At 38.7% G+C, this 24,694-nt stretch overlaps 1 protein-coding gene across 1 annotated transcript in view; it reads left to right on the top strand.

The window, feature by feature from the left end:
• LOC150095751 (Na(+)/citrate cotransporter-like) overlaps positions 1 to 24,694 on the top strand; it is a 371,638-nt gene that overhangs the window by 92,890 nt on the left and 254,054 nt on the right. Inside the window, exon 4 of the mRNA XM_090409950.1 lies at positions 4,404 to 4,690. Coding sequence (XP_090266076.1) covers positions 4,404 to 4,690 — 287 coding nt within the window. The remainder of the gene's footprint in view (positions 1 to 4,403; positions 4,691 to 24,694) is intronic.

Genomic DNA, 24,694 nt, shown 5'->3' with positions numbered 1-24,694 from the left:
TTTATACCATTTTCTCCAATTAATGTCATCCTTCCATAATCAATCTTTATTTTGCTGGCTATTGAAAGAACTCCTTAGGATTCTTTTTGGCTTCATTAGCTAACTGCTGTTCATATCTCACTTTTGCTACCCTTACCAACCAAGGCGTCTGTCTTGCCTCGTCTTTGTAATCCTCATGGAATTTGTTATTACCACTTCTCTTATGCTGCCTCCATAATGCCCTTTTTCTTTGTATCACATGCTTAAGCTCTTTATTCATCCATTTCACACCTACCTTATTTAACCTTTTGACGCTCGGAATATATTTAGACATTGCTTCTACTGGATGGTTCTTGAAAATCCCCAAGCTGAATTAATCTCTTATCCAGCTAACTCCTCACCCACAAGCTGTCTTCTGAGTTCTTCATAATCAAATCAAACCCCCCCCCCCTTGTAGTTGCACATATACCCTTTTCTCACAGAGGTCCTCACACTGCTGGCAACCACCCAGGTAATCGCTTCATGGTCACTCTCACCAATTGGTAGGTGATTGGACACCTCATTTATAATTACATCCTCTGATGAGATGATAAAATCCAAGACCCTCAATCCTTGTGTGTCCTTGTTACATACTGTCTGAGGTAGTTGTCCCTCAAAAAATCGAGAAACTCATTTTCCTTACTTCCAATTGCTATCTCATCATCCCAGTCTATATTGCCGTAATTAAAATAACCCATAATGATCACTCTTTTCTTATTGGCTTGGCTAATTTGATTATACATTTCATAATCACTACCATCTACATTACCAGGTCTATAACAACATCCAACCAAGTATTTCATTCTATTCACCTCTATCTCACACCATACTGCCTCAAAACAACTGGTACTATTTCCCTGTTGCATCTCTACTTTGTATGGACATAACTCTTTCTCTATCATCAATAGAGAAAGAGTTATGTCCATAACTCCCCTCCCTTTTTACCCCATTTCTATCCTTACGCAACACATCATACTCTTCCATCTTTATTCCTGTCTGGATGTCGTCTTCATCCAGCCATGTCTCACTTATTCCAATAATTTTTTGGGGGGGTGAACAGACTCAATTAATGCAACCATTTCATCTGCCTTGTATCTTACACTTCTAGCATTTGTATACAAACACAGCAGCTCATTCCTAGATCTACAGCTATCTCCACTGATACCATTTCATTCAATGTGATTTCTCCTTGCTCAACTGAAGTGATTTCCCTTTCTGCTTATTCATTTTAGAACCCTCTTCAAATCCAACTGTTTCCTCTTGATCCTAGGTCATCCCATTACTTTCCTGTCTACACATGCATTTACATCCTCTTGGAGCATCCACCTTTCTCATGCTGTGTTCCCCTGTCCACCATGAGCCTCCCCATTTCCCTGTCTGTTTTGCACACCTCTTTTCTTTTTTTCTATACTCATGCCACTCACTTCCTTATTCATAACCACCTCTTCAATCTCTCTTGTCTTACTTTCCTGCTCTTCCACATCGCTTCCAACTTGATCAGATTCATTCTTTGTACTCACTTCTCTATCTTCCAGCAGCAGTCTCTCCAAGCGACTCGCACCAAAACCACTCAAATGTAGTCCATCACTCTTATATAGTTCACTTTGTCCTCCAAACTGATTCCACACATTAAAACAAACTGCACTCCTTTCTCCTCACACATTTTGGCTAACATGTCATTCATAATATCCCAGATGAGTCTTTGACTCCATGAGGTCTTGGGTAATCATAATACTAATCCTTGCTCTCTGCCTCATCTCACCACTGTCATACTTAGGCAACTCAATTACTACCTTTTCTATCACACTATTCTCTTTTATCCATCTAAGCAACCTCCTGACAATCTGACATGCTCCTTGTTTTCAGTTAAGTCATTTGTACCTATTAAAACTACCAACTCTTTTGCTTGCTTCCTTCTCATATCCAATGCCTCAATCACTCTACTCATTCTACCTCTAGTAAAACATACCTTGTGCATCCTCTCATCCAACACACCTTTAATAATTGAGTCACCATACAACACCACTTGTGTTTCTTTTGTTACCTCGTTTATACCAATATGATTTTTTCCATCATTTTCGCTCTCCCATACATTTCCTGAAATTTCTTAACTTCATTCCGTATCGATTTTATCTCTTGCCTCAACCTAACCAACTCAACTTTCAAATCTTGCAACACATTTTCTCTGTCATTCAGTCTTTCAAATTTTCGGACTCTCGAACCCTGCATCACGCCTTTCCTCTCATTCATCCTTTCGATTTTTCATACTTCCGATCCTTGCATCACACTATTTTCACTTTTATTCATTCTCTCAATTTCATTGCCTTACACCACGTGCACATCACTTTCATCCTTCTTACCATCCATTAAGTTTTTCAGATCACTCGCTTTCTTTTTCAATAATTTTTTTAACATTTTTTAGATGAAAAACATGATCATTAGCATTTTGTGTAATCAAATAGAAAACATTAGAGTGGAACTCATTGATTTTGTAACTTTGATTTGGTTTTGTATGAGTGTTAAAATCTAACTATAAGATAAAAATGGATGCCATGCTTAAGAAAATGTTGTTTACACTTGCTAATGTGGTAATAGGTGTATATGTGTGTGTGTGTATATGATGGTGGTGGTGGGGAGGAGTTTGTGACATTTGACTTCACTAGAGACCTCTCACAGCATCTATCTTCATAAAGTATTTTAAAAAATTCCATTTAGTTGTTAGAAGAATGTTGGTTATGAATTATCATTACATTTTTCAAAAAGAACATTTATATTATTCACAACAATTGTAACTTTTAATCAACCTAATAAAATCTGTCCTCAAAATAGATTTGTTTCTTATTAGAATAACAAAGAATAATGATGAAGTGAAAAATGCAGATGCAAACTTTGAATGTATTTGAGCTGCATTCTAAAAGGAAAAAGGTAAATGAAAGACTTTATAAGGAAGATTACTTAAAATATAGTTTTATAAGGGGAAACCCCATTGAAAATTATAGTCTCCCCAGTATATTAGGCAGGGGTTGTTATCAGGGTGAAATGGAAGAGATTTTTAATAGAATGGGAGGGGGGGGGGATACAACAAGAGGCCATTGCTGGAAACTGTATAAGGAGGGTGTGAGTAGAGGAGTGAAGAGCTTCTTTGCATGGAGAGTGGTTGTGAGCGGACTGCATTGCCTGAGTATGTTGTGAATATAGAAACATTGAATCAGTTTAAAGCACAGTTAGATGAGCATTGTGTGTAATTGTGTATACCTCCATGATGAGTCTCTGACTCCATGAAGGTCAGATGTTAATAATAAAATTTCAAACTCATTGGCCAAATCTGGAAATGTAAATGGTGACAATATTGAGAAAAATGTTGACTCTAATCAACAGACTTTGAATTTATTTCAGCTGCATTCTTAAAGGAAAAAAAGTAAATTAAATGACTTTATAAGGAAGATTATTTAAAATATAGTTTTATAAAATGGGAAAATCACATCGAAAATGATAGTCTCCCCAGTATTTTATTTATAATAATATTCTTACAGATGAAAGCTCAAAACCTTCAAAATTAAAAAGACAATTGGAAACACACATGCTGAACTTGCCAATAATTTCTTTGAATATTTTTAAAGATGATGTCAGCACAATTTCTTAGTTCTATGACTGTTAATGAGAAAGCCTTATTATCTTCATATTTAGTTGCATACCATGTGTCAAAGGAGAAAATGGCTCACACAACTGCTGAAAAAAATTACTTCCCACATCTATAGATGCGATGCATACAATGTTTAATGATAAATCAGCTAATAAAATAAAAACTATATTCTTCATGAAACTCAATATCTCATTAAAAGAAAATTTACAAGCAATACCTATAAGCAGGTATAGATTTTGCAGTCCACTTGATAACAGCACCAATATTGCAAGTTCCACAACAACTTTATATCAGTTATGTTTGGCAAGATGATCTTGTGGATTTGTTGTGGTATTTATATTTATATATGTGTGTGTGTGTGTGTGTGTGTGTGTGTGTGTGTGTGTGTGTGTGTGTGTGTGTGTGTGTGTGTGTGTGTGTGTGTGTGTGATTAGATATGATAGCATATGCTATCATATCTAATTAAAATATTTTAATTTGCATTACAGATGACCTGTGATAAATGCTTGATTCCCTCATTAATATTATAGGTTAACTATTGGATTTTAGATTTGTTCTGCATTTATTTCTTAGTGGACAAGTAATGTTTCAACAGCAGCCATGACATTCGCCATTGCTAAACCACTAATTACTCACATGGAGTCTCTATATAATGCATATGCTATCATATCTAATTAAAATATTCTAATTTGCATTACAGATGACCTGTGATAAATGCTTGATTTCCTCATTAATATTATAGATTAGCTGCCGGATTTTTGATTTGTTCTGCATTTATTTCCTTGTGGACAACTAATGTTTCAACAGCAGCTATGACATTCGCCATTGCTAAACCACTAATTACTCACATGGAGTCTCTATATAATGCAGCTCAATCCCAATCTTTAAATGGAAAAACACTGAATTCTCCTCCTGCAACTCAGAAATCTTCTTCAGTAAACCAAAAGTCAACTTCAGAAGAAGAAGAACAGTCGTCTGATTCATTACCATTTGGAACTGTTGAACCACATCCTTCACTGAACAACAAAAGCAAGTTACTAGTTGTTGCTTTTTTTTTTTTTTTGTAATATCAATAAATATTTAAATTATTATAATAAATTATTTAGCATTGCACTTCTTTATTATCCAGGTATTAAGAATATGGTTCTTGTCACTAGACTAAGTTTGATCACATTTTTGATATTTGATCACATGTTATTCTACTGGCGTGACCTCTGATGAAAAAAATAATAAAATAAAATAAATAAATAAATAAATAAAATAAAATAAAATAAAAAATAAATTTTTACATCAAGCTAAATTCTATTTTTATAATGACAGGAATAAACATTATTTTAGATGGTTTTCTTTCAGAAACAATTGGTGTCCTATTTTTAGTATTAAAATTCTTATTTTTGATTTACAATACTGGATTTTCTACAGTCCTGTTTATAGTTGTTCTTGGTGAGAAAGGTCGAATATATACCTTCCAAATCGGAAAAGACACTAATAGGGTAATGTACTCTTTGCAGATGAGAGTTGATTTAGTCTTTCCTCCAATTCAAGACAACACTTGATCTGGTATGAAAGTGGCTCTGCTTACTATTATTATAATTATTATTTAGGCCTCCAAGGAATCAAAAGACTCATCACAGAAGGTCCTTCTTAGGAAACACAAGTCTATCAAGGCTCATCATGGGAGGTCCCTCCTAGGAAACACAAAGTCTATCATACCACTCTTTAAACGCATTGACCGTTCTCGCTCTCACCACTCTATCAGGTAATGCATACCATGGTTCAACCACCCTCCATGCAAAGAAACCACTCCTCACTCTCTTGCTCACAGTTTCCTTTCATAACTTCCAGGGATGGCCTCTTATCATCACTCCTTCCTGCTGTTCACTCAAGTGAAAGAACTCCCCCAGTGTCAAACCTGTAACCACCTCTCAACAGTTTAAAAGTCTCAATCATATCACCTCTCCTTCTTCTATCCACCAAACTCTGCAGTCCACATTCCCTCAGCCGATCCTCATAACTAACATTGTACAGTCCTGAAACTGTCTTTGTTATCCACCTTTGTACCCTTTGCACAGTTAATTTATCCCCTTCAAATCCTCAGGACCAAATCTGAGAACAGTAGTCTAAGTGTGGTCTGAGGAATGATAACTCTTTTATCTCTGCAGGTCAGTGTCCTTCTCATTATTGCAGCAATTTTCTGTGTTACTTTCACCACCTTTGCAATATTTCCTTTGTATCAATCATCAACCACAGATCTCTTATCTCTCCCACCTCCTCCAGTATAGCTCCTCCAATAGAGTATGCAGCGTCCCATCGATGTGTCCCAAACCTCAAGACCTTACATTTCGCTGCATTAAACTGAACACCCCAGTAATTTGCCCATCTGCCTAGCTTATTCAAATCCTCCTGCAGGACTACCACATTATAACCCTTCCCAGCTTCACATCATCCGCAAAACTGAATATCCCCCTGCAATCCACTGACAATGTCATTGATATAAAGGTTAAATAATATAGGTCCCAGTACTGAGCCCTGCGGGACCCCACTTGCAACCCTCTGCCTCCTTGAAACTACCCCACCATACAGAACTCTCTGATACCTATCAGACAGCCAATCCCGAATCCAGCTTATCATGTGGCACCCTGTCAAATGCCTTCGCCAAATCTAAGAAATTAGCAGTATATGCTTTTCCCTCATCAACTGCTCTTTTAACTTTATTATAAAAGTCTAGCATATTACTAAAACAAGAGCTCCCCTTCACAAATTCATGTTGACTGTCACAGTCCCTAACTAATTTCTCCAAGATCTTAACAACTATTGATGACACACAAACTGGCTTATAATTACACACCTCCAGTCTGCTACTGCTCTTATGCAATGGCACTATCTTACCTTCCTTCCATTCCCTGGGCATCTTTCCCATAGCCAGACTTTCATTGAAAAGTCAGGTCAAAGGAGCTCTCAGTTTTTTAGCACAGTCTCTCAAAACTCGTGGTGAAATACCATCCAGTCCCACAGCTTTACTGACATCCAGAGTACTCAGTATTTGAAACACTTTCTCCTCCTGCACCATGAACCTGCCCTATCCCTCTAGTATTAAAATTTACTCCTACAGGATGAAATACACCAATAAAGTATTCATTGAACAATTCCACTATGTACTCTGCATTGCACTCTATTCCCATTTTTATCCCACACAATCATTTCTCTTCCTACTGGCCACATAGATAAAAACTTCCCTACGATTTTCTTTGGATCTTAGAGCCAATCTCTTCTCATATTCCAGTTTTGCCTTCCTTACCATACTGGACACTCTCCTGGCCTGTGTCTTATATTCTTCATGTATCTTCTCTTCACCTGTCTTCTTATATCTCTTCCATAGTCTTTTTCATGTGCAGTTCCTGTTTAACATTGTTTGTCATCCACTTGTGTCACCAAATTGTGTCATCTTCTTCACTTGTGGAATACAGCTTACTTTTGCTGATAAAATATTCCTTCACCATTTCCCAAGCACTAATGATATCCCTATTACAAGAATGTTCTTGAAATGGATAGATATGGCAATGCTGGGTCATGATATGGGGAGGCATTATGCCTAATGGATATACTGAGCTACATATAAGTACTGGGAAAAGAGACTATGACTAGTGAACGATATTACAATGAAGTTCTCCAATATCATGTTCATTGTTCCATGGTGCTGTAGGCGAAGAATTCCGTTTTATGGATGATTATACCACACCACATCATACATGAGCAGTGGTGATACTGTTGGAGACCGAGGATACTAATTGAATCGAGTGGGCAGCACATTCCTCAGATCTCAACCTCATATAACATGTTTGGGACACAATAGCAAGATGCATTGCTGCTTGAAATTTTCCTCCAGAAAACAAACAAGGCCTTAATCTTGCTCTGAAGGAGGAGTGGGCCAGTTTGTCTCACTTGGTGCTAAGCATTGTATGATGTTGTGAGAGCTGCATATCAGTTCAGGGTAGACATATTCTATACTGAAATGTCTTTCTGCGTAGTTTATTAACTCTTTAACTATTATTATTATTATTATTATTATTATTCAGGCCTCCATGGAGTCAAAAGACTCATCGTGGGAGGTCCTTCCTAAGAATATAAAGTCTGTCAAGACTCATCGAGGGGAGGTCCCCCCTAAGAAACACAAAGTCTATCATACCACTCCTTAAACTCATTGACCGTTCTCGCCTTCACCACTCTATCAGGCAATGCATTCCACGGCTCAACCACCCTCCATGCAAAGAAACCACTCCTCACCCTCTTGCTCACAGTTTCCTTTCATAACTGCCAGGGATGGCCCCTTGTCATCACTCCTTCCTGCTGTTCAACCAAGCGAAAGAACTCTCCAGTGTCAACCCTGTAACCACCTCTCAACAGTTTAAAAGTCTCAATCATATCACCTCTCCTTCTTCTATCTGCTAAACTCTGCAGTCCACATTCCCTCCTTACCTTACCCTCCTTACATTCATTCCTTATCTTATTCCCTGCTTGGGTTATGATTTCTATACCTTGGGTATAGAAACAATGGCATTTATATGCTTTATACTAATGCCAGGAGTATCCGGAATAAGGGAGAGGAATTGGTGGCATAGATAGCATCAGCCTTATTGAGGGACTACCCACCTATGTCCTTAGGAAATCTGTAACTTTTGTCAAAAACATATTGTGATTTAATTTATACAAAATATATAACACATTTTTGTTTGTAATATAATTTATTAGTATGCTGGCAATAAATTTATGTTCACATTTTGCTGTAGCCATGAAAATTTTTTTATATTTAGTTAAAAATTTAGTTAATCATTAGCTTTTGGACACCAGTGTATGCTTCTTGTTCCCCTCTTTATCCCTTCTCCTTCTTCTGTTCACAAGGCTCTGTAAGTTGCATTCCTTCATTCTCTCCTTGTTTCTGGCATTCTATAGACCTGACATTGAGTTAGTTAAATTTCTCTTTGGACTATCCAATATAGCTTTTATCCTCTTGAAAACCAAGCAACCAGATCTGTGCACAGTAGTCCATATGTGGCCTGATAATTGCAGTAATTATAATAATAAATCCAAATTTAAATAATAATAAAATTATTTAGATTTATTTAAATACAGTCAATAGCAAACACCATTAAAATAATCCAAAAACCAGACTAATATCCTATAGGAACAATGCTATTCTAAAGGAAATTCATTATAATAAACTTGTTTCCTGCAAGTTTGCTATTTTTTTTTTTTTTATTAATTTATTTTTTTTTATGTTGCTCTCACCCATAATAGGTTATTTGCAAACCTAGATTTTGTTCTACAGGTTCTAGATAAATACAGTTCACCTGACCAATTTCTTCCAGAAAGTTATACATGCTTCTTCTTGCTGAAAATGCCTCGTTACTCCAGCAAAACTGTTTTATGTGAAAAACTGAAATATGCTATTCACTTCTGTAAATCCACTGACACTGATGACTATGCAAGAGTGGCTTTGAATGATTGAGAGATGGAAGCAGAAGTTGATACCTCAGCTGATAGTGACAGTGATGACATGGACAGTCTCGGTTCTGAAGAGCCTCTTGTGGACTGTGTATCAATGACCTCTCAGTGATCTCTATAACATTTGTTTTCTGTTGTTTTTGGAAATTATGGAGACAACTACCGTGTTTGAATAAAAACTTTAGTTTACTATTACTAAAATTTTACAATTCGACGTTTCGACCTTTATGTTAAGGTCATCTTCTGGAGCGTACAAATATACACAGGAAACAAGCTATACCACAGTGTGGTAGCGGTTAGTCAGTGTCTTTAACGAACCAGTATGATTGTGGTATAGCTTGTTTCCTGTGTATATTTGTACGCTCCAGAAGATGACCTTAACATAAAGGTCGAAACGTCGAATTGTAAAATTTTAGTAATAGTAAACTAAAGTTTTTATTCAAACACGGTAGTTGTCTCCATAATTTCCAAAAATGCATTCGGATCACCGTGCAAGCCTAAAAGAAAGGATGTTTTCTGTTGTCTTTTACATATGTTGCTTGAAAGAGTGTATATATAGATACATTATTATTATTATTATTATTATTATCATCAATACATGACCTCCATGGAGTCAGAGACTCATTGTGGGAGGTACTCACTATTGCATACAATGCTTATCCAACCTCGTCTTAAACTGATTCAATGTGTCCACATTCACAACACACTCAGGTAATGCATTCCATTCACCAACCACCCTCCATGCAAAGAACCTGCTTCTCACTCCTTTGCTCACACTCTCCTTATACAGTTTCCAGCAATGGCCTCTTGTTCTACTTCCCTCTCCAATTCTGTGAAAAATCTCTTCCATATCTACCTGATAACAACCCCTGACCAGTTTATATGTCTCAATCATACCCCCCCCCCCTTCCTCCTATTCACGAGGCTCTGCAACTTATATGATAAATAAATATCACATGTATATATAGATACATGTGATATTTATTTATGATGAAGCATACAGTATGACATTTACTGTAAGAAATAAAATTCAAATAATTTTTTTATTTTTACTTGAAATCAGGAATATCCTTTTGTTGATATCATCAAAATATGTTCGAATGTATATTTTGTCATATTTTATGGCTGTTATGTTCTTTGAATAGCAAAGATATTATCCAGTATTTTTTTCTCCTGTTCTGCGCTATCTATCTATCTATCTATCTATCTATCTATAAATTCTCTCGAAAACTTGGAATATGGGAATCAGTCTGAGCAGATAGACAACGTAAAGGCCGCTTTTCAAGCCGCTATGCCTGATAGCATAACAGAAGAGGGGCTTAGCCCTCTCAACTCAGAAGATCTGGCACCTATCTTTCTGATAAAAACCAATAACTCATGGGAGAAACTTACACCCAGCAACACCAACAAGATCTACAGCACTCTAACACAACAGTTGAACCAAAGCACTTTATTGGAAAATCCTGCATCATCGGATCAAACACTATTTCAATGGGATCTACCATATCGCACAAGAGCCATCAAACCTGACGCAGATATTCAGTGGAGAATGTGGCACAATATATTACCCACTCCTACTATATTACGAAAATTTAACTCAAACGTCTCAGATAACTGCCTGTTCTGCTACCAATCAGGAACAGTCCGGCATATCTACTTGGAATGCCCAGACAACACCCAATTAATCAGTTTGTCTCGGGAAATGGCAGCTCTCACCTGTGGTAGTCTTCATACAGAAGAGGAATATTTCAATCTCGTCCATGCGGAGTCAAATAACCATTCATTCTGCAACTACCTTTTCATCACCGCGAAAGCGGTAATATACAACTTCTACCTCAGACATACAAGACCAGACAGCACAGCAATTTCACAGAGAGAGGCAACTGACCAACTCACTGCAGACTTCCAACAAAAGGTGAGAAGTCGGATCCTACACGAGTATCACCACCACAGGCAATACAACACCTTAGATCTTTTCCACCAAGACTGGAATCCACAGAATCAACTCCTGGCTGAGCAGGGCGACTGCATTATAATTCACTTTCCAGCATAGAAGTGACACCATCCCCCCCCCCCCCAAAGAAAGGGGAAAAAAGAAGGATTGTTGTGCTTAACAGTGCGAAAATTAATCAGCTGGCACTCTCACGTAAATAGACAATATTGTGCAATAGAAACTCCTATGTTCTTCCACTTTTATGATCTTATACAGTATCATGTTAGAATAACTCTTAATGGCTTTAATCTAAAAAAAAAAAAAAAAAAAAAAAAAAAAAAAAAAAAAAAAATGTAATTTGTCTTTTAAGTGACTTTGATGTAACATACCTCAACAAGAATATGAGCATGTAACCTCTCTGCCTGACTGCAGAGAACCAAAAACCAGTTAATCCTGTAAATAAGATTGTTATGTTCACAATAAAAAAAAAAAAAGAAAGAAAATCTATCTATCTATATCTATATATATATATATATGATTTCATACCATCTGCTGATTGCAGCTTTATAAATAGCATTTTCAAGCTGTTGGCCTGTGATATAGAATACGTTTATACTTAACTGTTTTGAAACTACTTAAAATCACAGCTGTCACATTTCTATGCTTTGGAAATTTGGCAGTGTACATTTTGGCTTTTCTTGCAAATGTTTCTCCAAATGGGGAAGCAGTTGTGTTACTATGAATAGCACCATTTTTTAAGGATTTATTTAATGTTTGTAGAAAGCATATTTTGTTGTATATGCTGAAGTTCCCCCCCACACACACACATGCACATGCGTGCGTGCACGTGCACACACACACACACACACATTAAACTCAGTATTTAATTATAACTGTTACTATGTTTTCTTACTTTTCATGGGATTTTATTTTGTGCTCACATTTATTTTCCTGTCATTTCTACTTATATACTTCCAATCAGGAAAATTTTCTTTTATGTCTCTTATTCATCTTTTTTTACTATTAAATATGCCAGCCTGTTTGGCTGGGTGGTTAGCATATCTGCTCTCCAGCCAAAAGGCTGTTGGTTTGAATCCCACCATGGGCATGGGTGTCTGTGATTGTCTGTGAAAATACCAGTGGTGGTGGTGTGGTGTGCAGCAGATGGCATTGTTGTAGATGATGCAGTTCACTGTAAGAGAAGGTACCCTCCCTAGATGAGTCTTTGAACTCCCCGGAGGTGTCACATAATAATAATAATAATAATAATAATTTCCTACCATGGGGGGGGTAAAGATTTTTTTCTATTTTTTATCAATTTGATATTTATTTATTTTTGGTATTTTTAAATTAATTTTTACATAGTCCAGACATCCTACTCTAGAGACCAAACATGGAACTTTTTTTCAAGCCACTTCAGGGCTCCAATAAGCAGGGTAGTGGTCTCACACAGGGTGACAAAATTCATCTTCCATGTAAAATGTGGACTTTTTATGTGAGTTGACTAAAAATAGATCATTTAAGTAAGATTTAAATGATCCATTCATTCATGGCAGCAGTAAACACCTGAACCTCAATTTCTGGAATTATAACAACTTTCCTCAAATATAATGTTGCAAAAATAGCCACTAGGGTTTTTGTTGCTAATATCTTATTTTTATACAGATACCTCCAGGAAGTCCAAGGATATGCTGGCCTGGTTGGCCAAGTGGTTAGTGTATTTGCTCTCCAGCCAAAAGGCTGCAGGTTTGAATTCCACCATGGGCATGGATGTTTGTGATTGTCTGTGAAAATACTAGTAGTGGTGGTTGGTGGAGTGGTGGAGATGGAGAATTGTAGAGTAGGTGCCCTCCCTCGATAAGTCTTTGGACTCCCTGGAGGTGTTACGTAATAATAATAGTAATAATAATATTGTTGGAGACTCATTACACAACACCTAAATGATTATTTGATTTCTCTTTGTAAACATTCAATGAAGAAGCATTCATGACCCCAACAACATCTTATTCACTTGTTCATTACATTCCTTTGTTTTCTCTTCCCACTGTCATAACTCAGATCTGTCCTCTGTCATAAGTGTAGTATTGTATAGAGTTTGAGTGCTGTGGGAATAGAGTAGGAAACCGATGAGGAAGCAGGAGATATATCAGGAATGAAGTAAACTTGATGAAATATCACTGTATGTTTTGAGGGCATGTTTCCATGAGTTAATGAGTGCCTTGACATACATGTTTAAGAATTCTTACAATGGAAGAAGTCCTGAGGAAGTAGAAAGAGAGCAATATTGTTCCACTAAACAAATAGAGTGGTAAGACTAAGACCTCAAATTATATGCCAGAATATGTCTAAAGTTGTGGTGAAGTTTTGGAGAGGTTGATAAGGGCTAGGTCCAGAACTGGGTTGATAACAGCAGTATTCTCTTTGATGATCAGCATGGTTTTGCTAAAAGGGGATCATGTTTTTAGATATCTACTAACATATTAGAACAAAATGATGACAAACACAAGGGAGATTGATGTTTTTTATGTGATTCCCATCTACAAGAGATTGGAAACCTATAGTATTTTGGTGAGCTAAGGATTTGTTTTGAATTTTTAGTAATTTTATACTTTTTTAAAATATTTTATTATTATTATTATTATTATTACGGGCAACTCCAAGGAGTCGACAGACTCACTGAGGGAAGCCCTAACATCATGTCAAGAACAACTATTCGATTTTTGCACAGTATCTATCATACTTCTCCTTGAACTCGTTCACGGTCATAGCACCCACAACAGACTTTGGCAGCTTATTCCATTCATTTACCACTCTCCAAGTAAAAAACCTAGCTCTAACACCCCTGCTAACCACATTTTTGTGCAACTTCAATGTATGGCCCCTAGTCCTCCCACCACCAGTCATATTCTCAAAAGTATCTTCTGGATTAATCTTATAGAAACTCTTCAGTAATTTGAATGTCTCAATCATATCACCCCTTTTCCACCTATCAACCAATTTTTGCAACCCACAAATCTTCGATCTGTTCTCATAAGGTTCATTCCACAGTCCTGCCACCATCTTGGTCACTCGTCTCTGGATCCTCTCCACCTCCTCCTCATCAAGAAGAAACCCTGGCACCCATATCTGGGCACAGTAGTCCAGATGGGGTCTTATCAGGGCTCGATATAGAGGAACAATAACTTGTTTGTCTCTGCTTGTTAAAATATTTTTCAGTAACCAAGTGATTTGATGAGCTGTTTTAGCCACTTTTGCAATGTGTCCCCTAAACTTCAACTCCCTATCTACCAACACTCCCAAATCCCTAGCCTCATCAATCTCCTGGAGTATAGTTCCACCAATATGATATACTGCTGCTAATCTTTTCACCCCAAAATGCATAACCTTACACTTTGCCACATTAAATTGACATCCATTTTCCTTAGCCCAGTCCTCCAAACTATCCAAATCATCCTACAAAATTTTGACATCCCGTGCACTCACAATTGGTCTACCCAACTTTGCATCATCTATTATGTAGAACATAATATCCTGAAACTCTGCTCTAGAGTCTACACATGGAACTTTTTTTCAAGCCATTTCAGGAAACCAGTATAATGATAATGGTGGGGTAGTGGTCTCACACCAGGCAATGAAATTTATCTTCCACCTAAATTTTATCTGAGGATATATTAATGGAATTGAAGAATTATCTTGAAAATCTCTATGATGGCGATGAACTACATGTTGATGAAGATGTTGAAAGTTTATTTTTCACTTGGTTAGAGTATAATAAAATTAGTTTAATCCTTTATCCAAGTGTGAGCAAACAAAGTTTGCACCTGAAAGTATCTTCAGGACTGGGGCAAGGTGGTACAACACCAGGGCAATTCGTTGCAAAGGTGAAGCAAGCTACCAACACTCCTGTCTCGGTATCTCCAATAATGCAAAACACATCTCCTTGCGGATATGTCTAATGTTATGCATTAAGGGAAGGGCCACTACCCAGACTAGTTTTGACCTTTATTGAGGTTGAATGGGAGTTCATGTCTCTCATCATAGGCCTTTGGAGAATAAAGCATGATGAGGGTCAGCAAACAGTAAGAGAGGAGAATAATGAAAGATAGAGTAGGATAGTAGGAGGTAAAAGAGGCCTCAGTCAACCTGTTTAGCCTTATATGGCTAATTGGTCTGTGACACATATTCTCAATTTATCTGTTCAAAAAAAAAAGAAAATTTAACCATAAAAATTTTGACTAAAGTTCACTTATAAATTTATCCTTAATAATTTCGTCAGTTATTTATGAGGGAGATCCATTGACCTGTTTTGAAAACAGTATTTTCAGTTAGAACATTTTTTTTTTTTTTTTTTTTTTTTTTTTTTTTAAATACATAAAAATTAAAGGACTTAAGGTCCGGTCAGTTGAACTGAAAGGGAACAAAATAAGGAACTTACAGACCTGGTACCACTGGGACTTAGAATGGGGTAGAAGACTGGCCCGGGAGATGCCGCTCACAAGGAGCAGCACCGCCTCGCAGTAAGCCTTCGCAGCCCGGGTTCTCAGATCTACCCCCCTTATTTGGAGTAAAGGAAACCGTGCCAGCGAAAGCTTTGTGGCGAGGAAGAACAGAGTGGTTGTTACTTTTCCTAGGGAGAGTTAGGTGGAGTTTTGGAGATACTAAAGAAATATACAGGGCTTGATGCGTCCCTGTAAAAGAAAGCATATTTTCGGTGGTTTGCAGTATTTGTTCACAAATTTAAAGTCGCCTAGTAGATGTCTCTCTTGCGCAAGAAATTTAGGAAGATAAAAAAAGAAACATTTCCTTATTCCTGCATACATTAAATTTGCGTCCCGTACCTGGGATTTTTTCCGTACCTTCCAGATGTGATACTTTAAGACGTTAATTAAAAAAATGGCGAATTTTTGGGTCTTGTTGACTGGTGGCGGGAATTGCAGGTGTATGACCTCTTCTAGTGATAGCATCGGGATTCCCAGTGCTGTGCTCAGTCTTTGCCAGATGCGTTGGGCTGGTGGGCAAAAATAAAAGAGATGCTCCACCGTTTCCACGCCCCGGCAGACATCACAAAAGGGATCGCACGGACTGGGTACGTACCTAGATTTAACCTGTTTCACCGGGAGCCGCCCATAAGCTATTCGCCAGGCCAGATCCCGGTGAAAAGGCTGTCCCCAGCTATTCTTGATGTTTTTAAAGAGAATTTCATTGTTTGTCCCGAGGTTTGGTGTATCACGCCTGGAGAGTTGGAAGAAATCCCAGTATACTGCTTTGGGTTTGTGTGTGAGGATTTCTGTTCCTTTGTCTCTAAGTACTGTGAGTGATTTTACTAGTGTGCGGTACCAATTGGGCACAACCCTTGCACGGGGTCCAGCATAGTCCATGGTTCCAAAGAGGGGGAGGAAAAGTCCTATAAAATATCTAATTAGGAGGCCTGAAACATGGTTTGAGTTTAAGGCCTTCTGTACGGTTTTGAATGTATTTGCATAAAGCAAGCTTTTGAGATCAGGCAGAGCGTACCCCCCTTCTTCATGTTTTAGTTGCAGGTATTGTTTTTTAACCTCATGTTTTTTTTCATTCCAGAAGAAATCTATGAGTTTTTTGGATAATTGGTTTTCTTGTAGCAGTGTGATGCCTGTGATATTGACTGTGTGCATCAGCATTGGGGTAATGATTGTTTTTATCACTGTGGCTCTGCCATAAAAGGAGAAAAAGGTCGGTTTGAATAGACTTATCTTTTCCGTACTTATTTCCTGTAATTTTTTAACTGGTAAAGCTAGCGACTCAGAAAAGGGAACTCCTAGTATTGTTAGCGGCTGCGTATGCAGCGCTAAACTGTAGGGAAGTCCGGTGTTATGGAAATTTCCAAAATTTTTGATTTTGGTTTTTTGTGCATTAACTCGGAGACCACTGACTCTGCTGAAGTTTTGCAGTATGTCAAGATAGATGCAGATAGACTCAGAGTCTCTGAGTGTGGCCACTACATCATCTGCATATGCTACTATTTTGCACTGTTTGGAGACTTGGGGCAGTGGAATACCATTAATTGCAGGAGTGTTCTCTATTCTTTTGATGAGGGGTTCTAATGCTAGGGAAAAGAGAAGGGGGCTTAGTGGGCAGCCTTGCCTAACCCCTCTCTTTATACGGATTGGTTCTGTCAGAAACCCATTAATAGACAGTTGTGTCGAGGCCTCCACGTACATATGTTTAATTGTACGCCGAAGTCTCGGGCCTATGCCTACTTTTTTTAGGGTGTCCTGTAAGTACGTGTGGCTGACGCTGTCGAACGCTTTTTCCAGGTCGGTGGAGAGAAGTGCCAGGGGGTATTTTTTTTCCTTGGCCAGTCTGATTAGGTCTCTTAGCAGGAAGAGATTAAATTCCATAGATCTACCTGGGATTCCATAGACCTGTGAACTTGTTATTATGTTTTCTATTCCGCCCTTAATGCGTGTACAGATAATTTTTGCGAAAAGTTTATAGTCTAGGTTAGTTAAGGAGCTGGGACGCCAGTTATTTGACAAGGTCCGATATCGGTCTTTTTTGGGGATAAAGATTGTATAGCTCTTAGCGAATTCCTCGGGGATGTTTCCCAAAGTGAGGAATTCGTTAAAGATCTTTACTAGTGCTGGCAGTACAAGGTCCCAGATAGATCTATAGAATTCTATCCCCAGTCCGTCTGCCCCGGGGTCTTTTTTGTCTTCATCGTTTTGCACGTGGCTTTTATTTCAGCTGCAGTTATCGGCCTGTCATGCAGGGCGCTAAGATGCTCGGGAAAACGTTTGACGCCCCACTCACTGAAGTCATCCGTGCCCTGCTGGTCAGCGAAGATGCCGAGATACTGCTGGTGAAAGTGACGGAGTATTTCATGGGTTGAATTTAGAATATGGCCTTTCTCCTCGATCTGGTAAATCGTTCTTTCATAGTTTGCTGCCACCCGTTGTTGATTGTAGAATGCGGCGGAGGGTGTTTCCAAATTTCTGAGATAGAGTCTCGTGCGAAAGTCGAGGTCATCGACTCTACTCTGCCGCTCTTGCTGCAGCTCTATTTCTACCTGTCTGATAAGATGTCCGCAGGGAACTCCGCTCCGTTCGCTTGACCGATACCAGCCGAGTTCCCTGTCGAGATCCCTCAGCTGTTTACGTTGTTAGTAGACCCTTTCGTGCCCACATTTTTGAAACAGTTCCTTAGCCTGCCACTTAAAGTGCAGCCAGTTTTCCCAGTCCCAGTTGATGTTTGTCCATTCATCACAGAGTTTCTGTAGCTGGTCGCTAAAAAGACTGGGAAAGGTAGGAGGAAGCCTATAAGGACCTCTGGCTGTTTCCATAACCTCTGGGAGTGTAATTTTTAAAATGACCAATTTGTGGCTGTTGACATGTTGTGTGCTGTGGTGTGACGTGTCCTTTGAACATACTATTCCAAGTTTTGGGACATGTACACCCTATCTAGTCTCGTCGATATCTGGCCGCGGCACCACGTTGTTTCTACCTTCGATTGGTTATTCCTCCTCCAGACATCGACGAGATCAAAATTTACACAGCATCTTTTTAGAGCGGCGGTTCCGCCGGTTCCGGAGTTTGCGTTCCCGCCTACTTTGTCCAAACGTGTGTCTTCCACACAATTCCAGTCCCCGGCTACTATTAGGTATTCTGCTCCCAAGAGGTAGTTTTCAATGGCAGAGAAGAAACCGCTTCTGTGGTATGGGTTGTTCGGGGCATATACTGCAACAAGCCGGATGGTACGGCCACCGTACTTCCAGTCCACCGTTATTAGATGTCCCATGGCATCCTTCTGGACGTTGAAGAACCCCCCCCCCCCCGGGATTGGGGGGGGGCGAATTAGTATCCCTACCCCTTGCGAGTGAGCATCCCCAAAGCACCAGTAGCTGGTGACTGGGTAGCTTCTCGAGAAGTTCTCCACGTTCCAATGCTTATAAAAATGGGTTTCTTGAATCAGGAGGATATTAATTTTGTCCCTTAACATTAGCTTCCAGACAGTGCTTTGTGCGAAGGGGTTGCGTAAACCGTTGGTGTTTAAAGTGGCAATTTTAAAATCCATGTTGGTATTTGGAGGAAGGGGGGGTGTTGTCTGTTTGTTGCTCTACATGTTCCACCTGTGATTCACTATCGGAGCTGTTTGGAATATCCATAACGAGGTCGTTTTGAAATTCCATTTCTGTGACGCTATAAATGTCCGTGCTGCAGATATGTGAATGGGGTTCTGCAGGTTGGTCCACTACTGGGGATAGGTTTCCTGTCTTTGTTACTGTCTCCTCAAGGGGCTGGGTGCCTTCGCGTTGGCTTGTAGTTTGGATGTTGTCCATTTCATCTTCTGATGAGAGTAGGCTGCTTTGTTTAGCCTTTTTTGCCTCTTCTGTTTCTGCCTCTCTTGTGCACTTTATTGGGGCGCTGGTTGTTACAACTTCTTCCTCTTTGCTGCGGGTTTCGAAGTTGGCTGTTATTTCCTTGATGTGGCAGGTTGCCCTGGGTGTCTTACCCGTTACGGGTTTCATGGAGGTTGTGTTTTCTGCTAGTGTTTCTTTTTCGGTCTGTTGCCGGAGCTCTGGAAAATCGCTCCCTGATGATACCTCAGATTTACCGAGGGGTATAGCCCTGATCGGTATTATGGTCCCTCCAGCTGCTTCTGAGCGTGTTCTGTGAGAGCACGTGTCCACTTTATGGGTCAAGTCCCCAGATTTAAGACAAGCTTCTGTGCAGTTTACTATTTTGTGCTCTGTTGATTTGCAATTTCTGCACTGTAGTTTTGGGCATTCTGCCCCTAGGTGACCCTCAAAGTTACATCGGAAACACAATCTTTTAACACTCGGGTAGTTAACCATGACCCTTGTTTGGCCCACTAAAATGAAGTTGGGAACTTCCTTTTTCATATCCATCTGTATTTCAACGTCGCCTGTTTTCCAGCCTTTGTAATCAGCATGTTCAAATGCTTTGATACTAATAATATCGCCCCATTGGCTAAAAAATTTCTTGACGTTGTCTTCATTCTCCAGGTATTCCAAGGGAAATCTAGTTATTCTTAACGTTTTCCGTAAACTCCCTATTAAATAAGGTTTGATCGTTTGTCCCGCACAGGGGAAACCCTCTAATAATTTGCTTCTTGTTTGGTCATTTTTGACTACAATTTGGAATCTTTCTTTTGAGTACGATGTGGAACCGTATATGTTTTCTGCCCCTACTATCAATCAGAGCTTTCACTAACGTCCGCTCATCTGGGAGACGCTTGACTTCGATGCCAAGCGTTCTAGTTCTGGGTAAGAATAATGGCATTGTTGGGGGGAAGACCTAACTACTGGCTGTAGAAGGGGGGGAGGTAAAGGAGGGCGAAGTCGGGGAACGCCTGGTGTCCCTCACAACAAGCGAAGAGATAGCAGAAGGAATGGGTAAAAGAGCCAATAATAAGAAAAAAGGTCTTACCAATGCCGAGGTACTTCTGTAGAAAGTGAGCATGGAGCTCTCTTCGGGCCGCGGGAACTGGATCCTCTTTTGGACTGGAAGGCACAGGTTCTTTCTTCTTCGAACTGGAACTGGAGCTCTCTTTCACGTCTTGGTGAATAAGGTCTCTTCAGTGGGAGCCAGGCCCAAGCTGAGATACCAGGCAGAAGCATTCGCAGGTCACCTCTACCTATAGGAGTTGCCAAATGGTGTGCCACCTTTGTTTAATAAATTACTCTGGATTTAGAGAAAGATGTTGAAAGTTTATTTTTCACTTGGTTAGAGTATAATAAAATTAGTTTAATCCTTTTTGCTCACACTTGGATAAAGGATTAAACTAATTTTATTAAACTACATGTTGATATTAGCATAAAAAATCAAGATGAAGATAATCTAGCACCCCCGATAATGCAAGAAGAATTTGATAAAGCGCTATCCGAAATGAGTAAGTGAAAAAGTACAGGTGTAGAACAATATTCCTATACTACAAAATCTAGGTGATGAGACAAAAACCTTACTCTATCAATTAATAGCCCAAATCTATGATAGAGGAGAAATAACAAAGGAGTTTATGAAATCAACTATAAAGCAATATCAAAAAAAAAAGAATAATGCTAATAAATGCAGCCAGTTTAGAACAATAGCTTTAATCCCACATGTCTGTAAAATTTTGCTACAAATTATTCAAAATAGAATTTATTCAAAAATAGATTGTCTACTGGATGAAGACCAAGTTTTGGATTCAGAAAGAATAAAGGAACAAGAGAGGCAATACTCTGTTTATGAACAATAACAAAGAAAAGAATAGACCTTAGTAAAAATACTTACATTTGCTTCCTTGATTTAGAGAAAGCGTTTGATAAAGTAAACCAGCTTTTTCAACAGCTTAGTCAGCTAGACTTCCAATACATGCAGGCGCAAACTTGACTTGTTTGTCTGTTTGCTTACTTGGGAAATGGAGTAAAACCAGGTTTAAAATAGCTTGGTAATTTTAACATTTATTATACCCAAGGTAAAATACTTTCTACATTTATATCTCCTCCTGAGATTTTTATTTAATAAAGTTAAAACACCTTATGGTAACTTGTTCTGGTAAAATACTTATTATTATAATTATTATAATTATTATTATTATTATTATTAAACAAGACCTCATGGAGTCAAAGACGCATCTAGGAGGTCCTTTTATCTCACACACATCTCATCATACCGTGTCTTAAACACATTCAAACTCTTTGCAGACACCACACTCTCAGGCAAGGCATTCCAATCACTCACAACTCTGCACGAAAAAAACCTGCCTCTCACTCCCCTACTCACACCCTCTTTATACAGTTTCCAGGGATGACCTCTAGTTCTCTCCTGATCTCCCACTATTCTCTGTAGAACTTCTCCACCATTGAGCCTATAACAACCTCTTACCAACTTGTAGGTCTCTATCATATCTCCCCTCATCCTTCTCTTCACTAGACTCTGCAAATTACATCTTTTCAATCTTTCCTCATACTCGACATTCCAGAGGCCAGAAATTACCTTAGTCAGTCGCCTTTGGACCCTTTCCAACATCTCTTCATCCTTCTGAAAACCAGGTGACCAAATCTGGTCACAATAGTCCATGCATGGCCTAATAAAAGCCTTATACAATAGAACAAGAATCTCCCTACTTCTACACGTCAGTGTTCTCCGCATCATTCCCAGAAGTCTTTGTGTTGTCTTCACAATTTTGGAGATGTGTCCCCTAAATTTTAGATCCTTATCCACTATCACCCCCAGATCTCTTATTTCCTCTACTTCCAACAATACATTCTCACCAAGCATAAATTCTGTATCCCATCTTTGTTTTCCAAATTTTAAAACCTTACATTTTGCAACATTGAACTCACATCCCCATTTGCTTGCCCAATCACTCGATTTATTCAAGTCTACTTGCAAGGCCACAACATCTTCACTACTCTTTATGGTTCCTTCCAACTTTGCATCATCTGCAAACAACTGAATATCTCCATACAAATCTTTGCCAATATCATTAATATACAAGTTAAATAGTAATGGCTCTAAAACAGACCCCTGAGGCATTCCACTAGTGACTTTCCTTTTCCTGGATATTGCACCACCATACACAACTTGTTGATACCTATCAGATAGCCAGTCTCCAATCCAATGTACTAATCTAATATCCAATCCCATCTGCTCTAGTTTGACTGTCAACTTATCATGAGGTACTCTATCAAAAGCTTTTGCGAAATCCAAGTATATTACTGTGTATCCTTCTCCTCTGTCCAAGGAAGCAGTCACTTTATCATAATAAGTAAGTAGATTACTAAAACATGACCTCCCTTTAGCAAATCCATGCTGTCCATCAAAGATTATACCATTGTTGTCAACCCAACTCTGGATCCTAGTTCTCACAAGCTTCTCCAACAACTTAACCACAACACCTGACACACAGATAGGCCTATAGTTCGATGCTTGAGTTCGATCACCTCCTTTATGAAGTGGCACAATCTTGCCCTCCTTCCACTCCTTAGGAACTTGACCAAGTGCAAGACTCATATTAAAAAAATATGTCAAGGCAGGTGTCAACTCTCTGGCACATTCCTTCAGAATACGCGGTGATATATTATCAAGTCCCACAGCCTTATTTACATCTAGTTTACTCAACTCCCCAAACACCTCTTGCTCACTTACAGTCAGTCTCTCCTCCCCATCATCAACTGCTCTTATTCTCTCCATGAAGTCACATTCACAAGGTTGAAAGATCTTTATGAACTGCTCATTAAGTATCTCCACCATATCTTCTGCGACAGCTGTCTTTATACCATTTCCTCCAATCAATGTCATCCTTCCATAATCATTCTTTCTTTTGCTGGCTACATATTGAAAGAACTCCCTAGGATTCTTTTTGGCTTCATTAGCTATACCTCTCTTTAGCTACTCTCACCAACCAAGTCACCCGCCTTGCCTGGTCTTTGTAGACCTCATGAAATTGGTTACTTCCACTTCTCTTATGCTGCCTCCACAATGCCCTTTTTCTCTGTATTGCATGCTTAATCTCTTTATTCATCCATCTCACATCTACCTTATTTAACCTTCTCACCCATGGTATACATTTAGACATTGGATCTACTAAATAGTTTTTGAAAATCCCCCAAGCTGCATTGATCTCTTTTCCAGCTAACTCCTCATTCCATGCTACACCTGCAAGCTGTCTCCTGAGCTCTTCATAATCACCCCCCTTGTAGTTCCACATATACTCTTTTTTCACAGGGGTCCTTGCACTGCTGGCAACCACCCAGGTAATCACCTCATGGTCACTTTCACCAATTGGTGGATGATTTGACACCTCATTGATAATTACATCCTCCGATGAGATGACCAAATCCAAGACCCTTAATCCTCGTGTGCCTTCTGTTACATACTGGCTGAGGTAGTTATCCCTCAAAAACTCAAGAAACTCATTTTCTTTACTTCCGGTTGCTATCTCTTTATTCCAGTCTATATTGCCATAATTAAAATCACCCATAATGATCACCCTTTTCTTATTTGCTTGGCTTATTTGACTATACATTTCACTATCACCACCATCCACATTACCATCACCACCATCCAAGCTCTGTATTACTAAATCTTGGTATTTCCAGCCTGGCTCCCACTGATGAGACCTCAATAAAGGTCGAAACCGGTCTGGGTAGTGGCCCCCTGCCTTTAATGCAAAACATCATACATCTCCTCCAGGAGATGTGCTTTGTATTAAGGGTAAATATTAATATTAGTGATCAGAGCTTATTCTACTTTTACCAAGAGTTGCTTTGTACTTGCACTACCTAGGGTCAGCTAGACTTCCAATTTGTGCAGGTGCAAACTTGACTTGTTTGTCTGTTTGCTTACTTGGGAAATGGAGTAAAACCAGGTTTAAAATAGCTTGGTAATTTTAACATTTAATATCAGCATAGACTTGAAGGAGAGGAAAATAATTTATCAAATATACAAAAATCAAAATGGACAGATTAAAATCAGTGATAATGAGAAAATAATAAATATAAAGAGTTGAGTAAGACAAGGATGTATACTTTCACCACTTTTATTTAATTTATATATTGAAAATGCCATTCAGGAAACTAAAGATAAAATAAATAGTAGCATAAAGATAAAGGG

Source organism: Typopeltis vanoorti, chromosome 20 (assembly GCF_054136105.1).
Source record: "Typopeltis vanoorti isolate ZY-2024b chromosome 20, IOZ_Tvanoo_1.0, whole genome shotgun sequence".
Classification (NCBI taxonomy): domain Eukaryota; kingdom Metazoa; phylum Arthropoda; class Arachnida; order Uropygi; family Thelyphonidae; genus Typopeltis; species Typopeltis vanoorti.
This window is presented reverse-complemented; position numbering and strand designations above follow the sequence as displayed.